Genomic DNA, 13,426 nt, shown 5'->3' with positions numbered 1-13,426 from the left:
AGTTAATTTAACATAGTAGTATCTAAGTGTGCTGTTTCAGCTTAAACTAGGTAAGAGAAAGCTTCGTAAAATTAGAAGAAAAAGTGAAGACCCTCCAAATGCAGGAGGAGAACATTGATATCGATTGGTTGAGCTTCACAGCACCAACCATTATTATCCTCTGTTTTTCAGTTATAGCAATTATTACTACTTTATCTACCGTAGAGTAGTGTAATGGTGTTGCATTTCGTTATCATTGCTGCGTACTGTACATACAGTATTGGCCTTTGTCTCACTCTCCCATTGATCATTGATTTTGTGCATCATAACAGTTTATATTGAATAACGTAGCGTTTTATTAAATGCAGTATAATATCAGTTATTTAAGCGGAACACGTTGACACATACTTATGAAATGTTTTAAAGCAGTCTAAAGGGTGTTTAGAAAGTGCCTAAAATAATTGTTTATGTTTATCAAAAAGTCGTAAACATACCCTTTACTACAAAGCGAAATTTCGACTTACGCGAGGGGTCTTGGAACGCATCCCTCGCGTAAGTCGGGACTCTACTGTAATATGTAAAATAATACATTAGTGAAATATTAATTCAGTACAGTTTTTGAGAAAAAAAAATTCTTGAACTGCGGCATCATTGAAAATATACTGCTATTCAAAGTAATATATCGCTGTTCAAACATGAATGACATAAAGAAACAATTTGCCGATTCTTACTTTTTTATTTTTATTTTATTTACTTATTTTTTCGAGCGTGTGTATTTTTACTTTTATAATAGCTAAGTGCTCTGTAATAATTCTACGCCTCCCTAGGGCTTTCAATCTGCCATGCAGATTGAAAGCCTATAACCAAGGTAATATTAAAATTTAAAATGTTCTTCTGCTAAACTCAAAATAACTTTTATATTGAATTTTTGTTTCTTTTACATGCTCCATTCAGTTTTGTTGTAGCAATTTCAGCTCTCTAACGATTTAATAGACATTCTAAGAAGTTGTACAATGTCTACACAATAGTTTTTCAGACGTTTTTGTTAGTTTTTATTTACAACTATTTTTTCTTAAGTCAAAAAAGTAAAAAGAAGCATACTTTGTTTAAAAAACATTAATAAGGAGAAAAAATTGACAAACTTGAGCTAAAACAGTTTTACTAAATATTAAACTCAAAATTTTCTTAAGCCTCTATATAATTTAATTGCTTTGTTGAATTATGGGACAGTTTTTCAAACTTTGTCAATTTTTAAAAACCCGAGCCTTTTTCAAAATTATATATTTTTTCCGTTAGTTGGATATCATCAAGGTTGCTGGCTATTTCAAAAGATCGTTATTGGTAACTGTTTACAATGCAATGTATTTTAGAAAGTCATATAAGAATTTGAGCTGACTGAACCTAGAAATAATTCATTTAATTTTGATCATTCTCACCGAAACGAATATGTGCCTCAAAGCTGGACTAACGTAGATCTAAAACTGACCATTTTCAGGTTAGTACCTCATTGTATGTGGAATCTTACAATGCATCGAGCCATGAGAATATAATTTTACATCGAAAAAAATTCAATTATAGTTATTTACTAGTGTTATTTTACCTTTTACACTCTCCTGAAAAGTTTCCTTGGGAGTATTACCAGGGTTTCAATCATCATCTGAATTATGTATAAATTTAGAGGTACCACCACCATTAAGAGACTTCAAATATTCGAAGAAAAAATTTAACAAATACATTTTTTTTCTTCACCTGATCAGAACTATCCCCAGCAGATTCTTCATCCAACAGATCTTCTCTAGTCTGAGCTCGATATAAAGGACGGTTTTCAACATCTGCAGAATTTTCCTCGGGCATTTGATCTGTCTCAGGGAGATCATCAGAATCAGGAATGTCTGCTAAGCTCTGAACAGCATCTGAAATCAGTAAATAATAGATACCCACAAATTAATACAGCTTATATATAGTTTTATTTTCTTGAATAAAGAAAGTAATATTTGTACAAAGTGCCCATACAGTAGAGAATCAATTATCCAGAATGCTCGAGACCATTGCTAACTCGACTATCAGAACTTGCTGGTTTTCTGGATCGCTAAGAAAAACTGCTTGTGGATCGTTTAGAAACCCAAATGACAATAATTAATAGTAATGCATTTTTAAATCAGAATGAAACATTTCAGAAACTCTTACAAGTTTTGAATCATTAGAAAATATTATGAGAAAAACTATTGAAAAGCCAAATTTTTTTAAATATTCACAAGACCATTTACCATTTGACGAAAAAAAATGTAGGAGTTAGTGAGAAAACATGGGAAATATAGGAGAATATCTGTCAAAGCAAATATTTCACAAAATTTTAATTTAACAATTTACAAAACACCCTGTTTACTCAAAATTAATGGTTGCCTGATGATTTGATTAATTTAGATAATTTTTGCCACCCTGAATAAAAAAGGGGTTTTTCTTCTTTTTAACAGTAGAAGTTTTACGTAAAATGATGTTTTAGAGAAAAAATAACATGGGTTGCAAATACAGGGGCATTCCTCATATAACACGGTTAATTCATTCTGTGTAGTATCGAAACCGTGCTATATGAGACTTTTTTATAAAATTTTTTTTAACTCATTTTTAACCTAATTAACCACATACATATCATAAATCATCGAAACTGTTAGGTGTTATATCAAAACCGTGTTAAAGGAGACCTTGAATTAATGTAAATCAAAGAATGTCTATTGTGTTATATCGAAAACGAGTCATAAGGTGCAAATTTAATAATAGCTGAAATTCCGGCTCAATAGAACATTCAAACGAAAACTGGCAGCCAGAACATACAAAGACAAGTTGTTTTAAATGATAAAACTTAATTATTTTACATACCTCAAATTAAATCTATTATGCATAACAAGAAAAAAACTTTATCTGCTTTTCTTTCTGTACTAAGAAGAAAACGCATTGTATAAGAAAAAAAAAATCTGAGCTTTTCTGTAGCAAAAAAGTTTGTCTGAGCAACAATAACAAAACAAAATTTAAAATAAAATAAATAGAATCATTCTATTTATTTTATTTAATATTTTGTTTCTAATACATTTCTTATTTATCGTTTGCCAACTTTAGCTTATGTTTAATCCTATTGTTATTTTCTTACAATGCATTGGAAACAGAATAATATTCACCTTTTTGCTTTAAGAACACTGAAGAGAAAAATCAAGTACGTATTTAAAAGTTAGTGTTATACAGGGAAACCAAACTTATAAGCCCAAGACAGACAATTTTTCGTAAAAGTTTCATAAAAACAAAGTAAAAACCGTGTTGTAGAAGTACCCTGTTATACGAGAGACGCCTGTATTCTTTGTGAATTTAACATTTTTCATGTTTTCTATGAAAATATGGCTATTAAATACAATTAATTTGCAAAAAAATTAATTTTTCCAGAAAAACATGAAAGATGTTTTTTTGGGGGGGAGGGGGTCTACTAAATGATGAGAATGAGCTTACCTTTGAATTGAGTTGCTGAAGTCTCAGAGCTGGATGAAGTTACTGACGTAATACTGGACCTTTGAGGTCTAAAACTGTCAACTACTTCATTTCCCTTCTGAAATTTAAACTTAATTTATGAATAACATGCTTCCATTACATTTTAATATAAGTGAGTGAATTATATTGCATGTATATAAATATACACAATTTGAAATTGATGGATAAATATATTTGATATATATAACAGGTTTTCAAAAAAAAAAAAAAAAAAAATCCAATTTAAATTACTGGGAAGTGATGACAACCAAAGCTACTGTAAAATTTTCTTTAACTAATCTGTATCAAGCAGTAACTTTTATACTTCATCTGTTGTAAATATCAAGAACTACCTAGTCTTAAAAAATAATTTTAAAAAAATAAATGAAACAATGCATGCAAAAAAAAAATCTAAGAACAAATAAGTACAGTAGTACATTTTTATTAAATAATTAGATACCAAAATTTGGAGTTCAAAGCTTTTTAACTCTTATCTGGGGACAAAGCAATGATAATAGTGAGCAAGCACTTTCAGGTGCTGAAAACATAGCCATGCAAAAGCTGCAAAATGTTTCTCAAAAGTATCTATATTTATGTGTCCAATACTATACATATTAGTTTCATCCATAATTAAATAAAGTGCTATGTGTATGGTGAAAACAGTACAACGGCAGAATAAGAATCAGAAGATACTGTTCAGAAAAAACGGACAGTACAAGTTGCAGAATATCATAACTATTAATAAGATTTTTATATAATGTAATAAGTTTGCTTGGCATCTTCCCTTAGTGTATTCAAACATAAGTAAGGGGTAGTTTAATTATTCCACATAAGTTAAATCCTAAGTATATTGGGGCTGGATAATAAAAACTAAAATAATTATGATTAAAATTACATTTAGCCTTTGAATTTAAAACGAGTGAACTGCTAGGTAAAACACACAAATAAACATTTATTATCATCGAAAGTGAAAAAAGTACCTTGATAAAATACAAACATCAACAGGAAAAAAAAAGATTTTTTAAAGAGTGTTATTGAATTTTAAGCACAGTCATATAACTCAGAGGGATATAGGAATAAAAGCATGATCAAGCTATAAATTAATAACTATGCTGAAAAATTTTATCAAAAAGAAAGAAAACAGCCATTCAAAATGCAGTGCTCTAAAAGGTTATTACCTCTTCATGGGCTAATACATGACCATCAATGCTTTTAGACTTGCTTACAAGCAACTTATTGTGCCTAGCTTTTAACTCTCTAGGATGAGGCGTGTCATGCCGCACAAACTGAGTCTAAAAAACAAAAGGGAAAACAAAAACAATACTGAAGTTATAAAAAAAGCATGCAATTATAAAGCGATAAGATAAGAAAAGGGGGACTCCTAAATTTGTCATTAGATCATCATGAAGGCATTATATTGTTTTTTTTCCCCAAATATTCATGAGTTTGAAAAAATAATGTTGAGTCTTGAAATGCAGGCAGGAATTTGGAATATTTTAGCTTTTAAAGTTTCAACTTTTGGGATAAAAGATACTATTTAAATGTTTGAGTGCAAGTAAACATTTTTTATGTAATACAATCTAGACACGAGAGCGGGAAAAAAGTAGGAAAAGTAGATTGTTGAAAACACAAATTGAAGGGTCCTCCAGGGGAACAAAAAAAAAAAAAAAAAAAAAAGCACCAATGACGTTCATCTCTTTTCCAACTGCTTTCATTTTTCACTAAAAAAGCTACAGAAGTTGACTGTTAATATACAGTGAAATCCCGTTACAATGAACTCCAAGGGACCATTAAATTATTTCGTTATAACGGAATCGTCTTTAAACTTTCTTTTTTCATAAAAGTTAATTTTGCTAATCTACTATCTATTATGATTAAATCTGCAATACTTTCCATTACTAACGATCTAAAATATAATTACACACAATTTATTCTGAAAAAGACGAAGAGAAAAATATCAAAAACTGACCTTTTATTCATTAGTCGTCTTCTCAAAACTGTAATTTTCTTTTGTATGAGAGATTTGCTCCCAGAGAACATTATAAAGGATTCAAATTTATGAAAGTCACTTATACTGGCCACACAAGAAAAGCTGAAAACTTGCTGATCCCTTGTGAATTTCCAGGGTACCTCACGTATAGTGTGCAGATATTGACTGCTTGACACAAGCTTTTATTGACACACATCAACTTACATTTCAGCATGAATGGCTATCCATCTTAAATAGCTCTATTTCAAAAGTACAGAGTTTTCACGTTACGACTTGTGAAAGTTGTTTTTTAATTGCCGAAAACAGCATTAAGTAAATATCATTTAAACTGACGTTGAGAAAACCATTTTGTTAAAAGAACTTTCTGAAAATCCTTTTCATTAAAACGAGATTTTTTATATACTAATGTTTTGTACATTGTAAGGGATATTTTGTTGTATCGAAATTTCACTGTATATGTAAGAATAAAACAAAATTCAAAATCCAATTTACAAGCACTGAAAGAGAACGTTTACGGTTTGTGCAATATTTTTTACAGATTGCATTTTGATAAATGTAATCATCTCATTAAGTTTTTAATTTTTAAATATTTTCAAGAAAAGTTTAAATTTTTACTTATTTGAACATTAAATATTTTTTAAACAAAATTTACTTAGTTCTAAGCACATAAAGAAAAGTTATTCATTTGAGTAAGGTGTTAGAAATAAAACAAAAAAAGGATAGGGGACTTTTTTTTTTTTTTGAACACAATACATTTTTTTTTTTTTTTTTTTTGTCTATTTTTAAGAATGCAGATACTGAATAATTAGTACCAAATAAGTAACTTCTAAAAATAAAATTTTCATCATCTTGAAACTAAACCTTACATATCTCCTGAAAAGAAAGAATACATAATACGGCAGCTTTTCATTTTATTATTTAAAAGACTAACACCAAGTAAGGATTTGTTTCTTTATTAAACTATTCAAAAATTAAGTACTTTTACAAATTACAAATTTGACAGCATAGTCAGTCCATCATGTAAATGAAACTTGCCCGATTTATGATCAAGTGTCATTATTGTAAACAATATGGTTTTATCTTAAATTGCATTTGTAAGTGAATGCCATGCATCTTAACTAGAATTCAAGTATTTCAATTCATTACTAATTAGTAAGGGGCACAAAGTTTTAATGTTGCATTTTAATTAGAAGAAGTTGTTTCACAAATATTTGTTGCAGTGTCAAACATTTGATGATAAGTTATACTTACCTCTTTTTCTTCATCAAGGTCTTTTTCTTCCTCTGCAAATTTTACAGATGAAGTTCTGTCTAGTTTTGGATCCCAACTAAGACGGCTATCTTGTTCACCACTATCTCGAAGCAAATTTTCTGCAAAAAAAGACATTTCATAAAAAAACATTTGCTAAAAGAAATCTTTATTTTTATACTAATACCAAAGAAAAAAATTATAAGAAAAACCTGTAACTGCTGGTAAAAAAAGCTTTTAAAATTGAATTTTCAATATTGTAACGGATTCGGTGCGACTTCCACTTTCTTGAAATGAAGACACAGTTCTTGATAAAAACACAGGAGCTTTATTTACACTATGTACAGGAGAAATCGTTAACTGCTAAAATAATCATCAGCAATTAAGCAAATATCACTCAACACCGTAAACTTAACGGTTATACACGTATTTACTTCCAAATACGAAAACAACACAGTGAAATGCCTCGCTATAAACAGAGCAAATACGCTCTCCGTTCGAAATCTCAATCGAAACTCACTTTTTATCCATCGCTAACGGTTTATATACACACCGAAAAGAAATCTCTCAAATATTCCACACGCTTCTGGAAAATAGTAGACCTTTATTAAAAATTTTATCAATGAACAAAAAGGAAATAGAGGGGTCGTATACTTTAGCCATATGAAAAGGGGTTGTATATTCATTACGGGAAACTATTTACAGGTTACGTTACTACAATAATTACTATTTAAAGGATTTGTAACAATATCAATTGAAATGCTACAAACAGCGAAGGGGAAATATTCATGCCGAATATGAAGTGCAACTTTGAATTTCTTCATCAGTTAAATCTATTAGCAAATCTATCTTTCCAACAAAAAAAAAGATAGATACAAAAAAAGAAAATGTTCATGGAGTAGACTTAAAACTTTTGGGAGGACGTGTGCAGCAAAATTTCAGTGTGCAAACAAAACACAGTTTTAAAAAGTTTCAGTATAGTATTTGGTTTAACAAATGTTTCAACATTTTATGAATAAAAAGTATACTTCAAAAATAAACATTACCCATGCTATCAGGATGATATTCCTGCTGTGGTAATAAAAAACATGTAAGAACTTTTGCTCCACTTTTTTCAACATCTGTTTGAAACTTTAACATAGGCTGTGACTAAAAATGAAAAACAATAACGAGTTTAAATTTCATGAATTAAAAAAAGGAAGAAAATAGTAATTATCTATTGGAAATAATAATAATAACAATTTTTAACAAACCTGATTTTCAGCCAGCCATAAAGCCTTTAAATTCAAAGCAGTTATAGTTATGGGCAAATACTGTAGCCTGGAAAAAATTCAGGAAGATATAAAATACAGTCAAACCTGTCTACAACGATACTCTGGGGACCGAGAAAAATTATCGTTATAGACAGATTATCGTTGTAAACAGTTTGAATTAAAAAAATTTCAAATTCAAAAAATATAGTTTTACAGCCTCAGATAGAATTTCAAATGAAAGTTTTTCGAAGTAAAAGGAATAAAACTGTGTATCAAAGATCTAGTTTATTTCGCAAGAAATTTACAAAAATTTTTCCTTTTTTTTTTTGAAAAAAAAAGTTAATTTTTTCATACTTTTTTATGCAATCCCGTCAAAAACGAACTTTGCTTAAAACATGGTCTTTTCAAATCAAGTGGAATCTATCCTCTACAAATGAAATGGTTCGAACCTGACAAAAGAAAGAAAACTCCCTCGTTCCTAGTTGGGTGCTATTTCCAAAAGAAATAAATAGCTGTACATTTCATATTTCAATCGTCACTTCTTCCTTCCTCTTTTGACACCTCAGCTACAAAATTGTAGACTAATAACATTAGAAATAATCCGTTCTTTTCTGGTCTCACATTCCAGACATTATGGATATAGAGTCGTTTTTTGAGACAGAAGAAAAAAAATCAGGTTCTTCAATGAGCTTACTAGAGGGAAGAGAATAAATACCCTTGTAGATAAGTTTTATTGGAAAATGATTATCGTTATACACAAATTTAAAATGTATTGAGTAAATAGGAAATTTGCGGGGACCAAACAGAAATATTGTTGTAGGCAGGTTTATTGTTATGGACAGTATCGTTATACACAGGTTTAAAATGTATTGAGTAAATAGGAAATTCGCGAGGACCAAACGGAAATATTGTTGCAGGCAGTTTTATTGTTATGGACAGTATCATTATACACAGGTTTTACTGTATACTGCATTGTCAAATTAAAAAAAAAAAACAATTACACAGAAATAAAAACAAATATTAATAACAATAATAGTTGATTAGGTTACAGTGCACAAATCCAGATCAAACAAGAATGCTATCAAAACCACAATCAGGTGCCATTATCATACAAAATTTCAAACATGAACCGTCAAACAAAACAAACTATGAAGTCATGGAAAGGAACTTAGATGAAATTGCGAATGAAATGATTCCTTGATTTCAAAGCAGATTTAGCAAAAGCTGAGAAACCATATTTTTTTTTTTTTCAAAAACAAAAAACAGAACACTACCCTAAAAAAGATTAATTTTGAATATGTGCAGAGGAAACTTACCTGTTCCCAGAAACATCCAAAACATGCAACTCTTTCAGCATCCCTGTTTCTTCTGGTAAAAAATTTAAATAATTTTCTCTTAAAGACAGCACACCTAATCTGGTCAAGTTCCCAATATGAGATGGTATTTCAGATAGTCTATTTCTATCAAGGTTCAAATTGGTAAGGTTCACTAAATTTCCAATTGATGAAGGCAGTTCAGGAATGAAATTCTCAGTTAAAATAAGTTCTTGTAGGGACTCACAATTTCCAATTTCAGAGGTCAGAGATTCTAGCCGATTTTGATCAACCTTTAAAATCAAAGCAAAAAAAAGTCTTAAATTCAAAATTATTAATAAGTGCACGACACAATGACATTGAAAATGTTACTGTGAGAAATATAAAAGCTAGATGAATTAAGAAATGCATAGTAAAGCAGATGACAATGAGTTTAGCTACTTTTTGTCATGTTTAGAAAGTACATTTGTTACAAATCAATTTAATAAGAAAATATAGGAACGGAAAATCTGTTATAATAACATTGCAGTGAAATCTTGTTATAACAAACTTCAAGGAATCAAGAATTTTGTTTGCGGTAACGGGAATTTTGTTACACTGGAATTTAGGCAATGTAATGAAATTAAATCGGAAACTGGAAATTTATTTTGCTGAAACAGACATTTCGTTGTACTGGCATTTGTTGTAACAGGATTTCACTGTATTAGTGAAAGTAGAAATTAAATAATAATAATAATAACAACAGCAATGTAACATGATAATTAGCACTTAATTTATTTTTTTTTTTAGACCTTTGAATGCAGTTTAAAAATTTTTGAAAGGATCTAATAGAGATGCAATTCTTGTGGATTGTTCTCTGACGCATATTATATGCTACCATATCAAAAATAACAATAAGTTTCATGTTATTTTAGAAGTTGTGTAAGTGAAGCTACTAAACCTTCAACCAATCTCATTTAACCAGTAGTTATGAATAAAAAAAACAAATAGATTATAATTGATAACAAATATTTTCCATTTTCTTAAAATTGTTAAAACAAAAAGGGAACCTTGAATATCGTAAGTTTTGATAATTTTCCAATTCCTTCAGGCAGAGATTTCAGGCAATTCTGAGACAAATGCAAATCTGTAAGGCTTTCCAATCCTCCAATTTCTTCAGGCAGAAACTCCAAACGATTTTCACTGACATCTAGACAAGTCAACTTTTTCAGATGTTCTATTTCCTGTGGAGAAAAAGTACAAGAGTAAGAGGCTGATTACATTAGCTGCAGAGTGATATAAAAAGGTGATTTACTTTAAGGACTGCATTATAATCATTACAATGATATAAAAAACAAGGAAATTTGTAAAATTACACTAAGTTTATAGAATTATTCTGAGTCAACTAACATGGTGCTCCCCACATGACAATCTCCATTTTTAATGAAATTTCAGAGTTGTACCCATGCCTTTGAAACTAAGAATCACAAATTTTCAGTTTCCAAGATTCAAATCCTGAAGATATAGGATTTCTCAAATAAAAAGCTCCAAAATGTAGGGACAGTGGTCATTCCAGGTTATAAAATCAAAGAGGAAAAAGACAATCCTTGTACACATTTTCATTTGAAAATGGTAAGAAAATAAAGTTAAATAAATTACATTTATGGCCCTCTTTTACCACTCTTATAAGTTATTATTTTACTACTTTAATTACGTATACAGTTAATCTGTATACTTTTGTTCAATTTTTAAACTTCCTGAATTCCAATAGCTATATTTTTGCCTAATTTAAATTTGAATTACATAAAATAATAAATTAATCCACACATTTGCAACTTACCGGAGGTAGAGTGGAAAGTTCATTACAATCAAGCCAAAGTTCTTGAAGACTTGATAAATCACCAATTAAAGAAGGCTAAATTATAAAGCAAACCGGAAATCAGGCAAAATAAAACATATTTCACAAAGCATCTTTCATATGTAAATGAAAAGTAACAGAAAAATATATCAAATATGATGAAAAAATTCATATAAAATTATAAATATGCCTGAGATAAATATGGCTCTTAAAAATTAAGAGTGTCAGACAAATGTGTGAATTTGACATTGAGATTGTACTACAAAAAATAAATAACATTGTTTGACTGTCTAAAATAATTATTTAAAAAGTTTTAAAATGTTTTGAGGGGTATTAAAGTATTGTTTAGTCAATTAAAAGTCTCCTGCTTTAAGGACGGATCTGAGAATTTTTAGCAGATATCCCATTCCAAATTAGGTTGCTACTTTTAAAATATTGCAAAAATTAACATGTCAGCAACAAATCAATTTGCTCTAAAACAAAATTAACTTAGGATAGGCTTTCAATCAGGGTTAATAAAAATCCCTATCCTTTTTTTTTAAACAAAAAATTGAATTTTTAAAAATTTAAATTAGGTTTTTTAAATTTAAATTAGGTTTTTTAAATTTAAATTAGATTGTTTTGATTTAATAGAATTTTTGAAATTCTAATGTATTTAAGTAATATTTGATACTAACAAATTAAACTAGATGTTTAAATCAAATAAAAATTTTTTTAAATACATAGTAAAAAATCCATGTTTCTAAAATTGGCCAGATTGGATAATTTTTTAATTTTAGACACATCTCACAACCATGAACAGCAAGTGCATATCTGAGTTTGACAAAAAATTGCTACAATATAAAGTCCTCCCATATCCAAATGGGTTTATTTCCCAGACATTTTTTAACAATCCAAGTATACAGTAACCCCTTTTCTAAAATAAATAAATTTTAAAAATAAATAAATTTCAAAATAATAGAGAATTATATTACCTGAAAAAAAAGAATAAAAATAACATTGAGCATTTAATTATTTTCCGCAAATGATGATTGTTATTTATTTTTTGAAAAAAGTACTCCAAAAATAAAATGCATGAATTTATTTAAAAAAAAAAAAAGAAAAAAAAAAGAAAAAAGAAAAACACTTGCTCCTTGATTTTTAAACCTTTAATAAAATTCATCAAAGACTGAAAAGCAGGCTTTTTTTTTTAGAATTCTAGTCTTATTAATAATGCACATTAAAAGGATTGAAGATAAGCTTTTATTGCTATAATGATTTCTTTTCCCTTCAGTTTCAATTTACTTTATTTAACAGCAGTATGAATCACTTTTTTTTTTTTGTAAAATCGGTTGAAATTAATACGTGTTTATGTTTTTTTTCTAATAAAAATACTCTGAACATAGCAAAAATAATAAATAATAATCTAATAAAAATACTCTCATGCTCATCAAATTCATTCTCATAAACTTTTAAATTTTATTCCTTAAAAATCATGATTTAAACCAGCGTTTCTTAAATTGTGTTCTGCGGAACCCCAGGGTTCCACGAAGCTCTCTCAGGGCTTCCATGAAACTTGCATGTTTTCATTCCACATGTTTCGAATTTGTCACTTAAAAAATCAATAAAAATGCTTACCCAAAATTTAAAAAAAAATTTCTTTTATTTTCGTATACTAATCTGAGCTTTATTACCCATCAATATTAGCCACTAGAGGAACAATTTTATTTGTCGCCTGAAATTGTGCCTCTAAAATGCAACTTCGAAATTTTTCTAAGATCAGTCATAAAGCACATCTTTTTCACTTTTAAACACTCCGGAAAAAACTACTGACTAGTTTAAAAGTGACTTCAATGTTGAAAAACTTATGGAAGGACATCCCAAATTCCCTTTTCTGCATCACTACCAAATATTACCTAAAATTACGATTTTTGACGTAAATTTCAAATATTCTACTATTAATACTAGCCACTCTCCCAGTATCTATGGCAGCAAAAGCACAATTTTAACATTTAATGAGTGAGGACCAATTTAAATCAACATGACATACAGTAACATCAAAGTATCTGATTTATAAATAACTTTAAAAATTGTTGTAAAATAAGAGATTATTTAGTTTTTAAGTTTTAAAAACCTTTTCTTTGCAAATTTTAATGAATTATTAACACTATTGTAGGTAAAACACATTAGTATTTCTTTTTCTTACTAAGAAAATATTTTAATCAGATAACTCATGCATAATTTATGAGGTTATTTGAGACAGTCAGAAGCAAAGGGATGTGACAAAATAAAAATTTGGAGATAACCCTGTCGC

General features: G+C 28.8%; 1 protein-coding gene across 1 annotated transcript in view; it reads right to left on the bottom strand.

The window, feature by feature from the left end:
* Positions 1-13,426, bottom strand: part of LOC129229831 (protein scribble homolog) — a 116,263-nt gene that overhangs the window by 83,972 nt on the left and 18,865 nt on the right. The window contains exons 6-14 of the mRNA XM_054864204.1: positions 11,116-11,190; positions 10,346-10,519; positions 9,300-9,589; positions 7,984-8,050; positions 7,777-7,879; positions 6,734-6,852; positions 4,671-4,784; positions 3,475-3,571; positions 1,729-1,892 (exon numbers count right to left, since the gene is read on the bottom strand). Coding sequence (XP_054720179.1) covers positions 1,729-1,892; positions 3,475-3,571; positions 4,671-4,784; positions 6,734-6,852; positions 7,777-7,879; positions 7,984-8,050; positions 9,300-9,589; positions 10,346-10,519; positions 11,116-11,190 — 1,203 coding nt within the window. The remainder of the gene's footprint in view (positions 1-1,728; positions 1,893-3,474; positions 3,572-4,670; positions 4,785-6,733; positions 6,853-7,776; positions 7,880-7,983; positions 8,051-9,299; positions 9,590-10,345; positions 10,520-11,115; positions 11,191-13,426) is intronic.

The sequence above is a fragment of the Uloborus diversus genome, chromosome 9 (genome assembly GCF_026930045.1).
Source record: "Uloborus diversus isolate 005 chromosome 9, Udiv.v.3.1, whole genome shotgun sequence".
Lineage (NCBI taxonomy): Eukaryota > Metazoa > Arthropoda > Arachnida > Araneae > Uloboridae > Uloborus > Uloborus diversus.
Note: the sequence above shows the minus strand (reverse complement) of the source record. Positions and strands in the feature narration are given on the sequence as shown.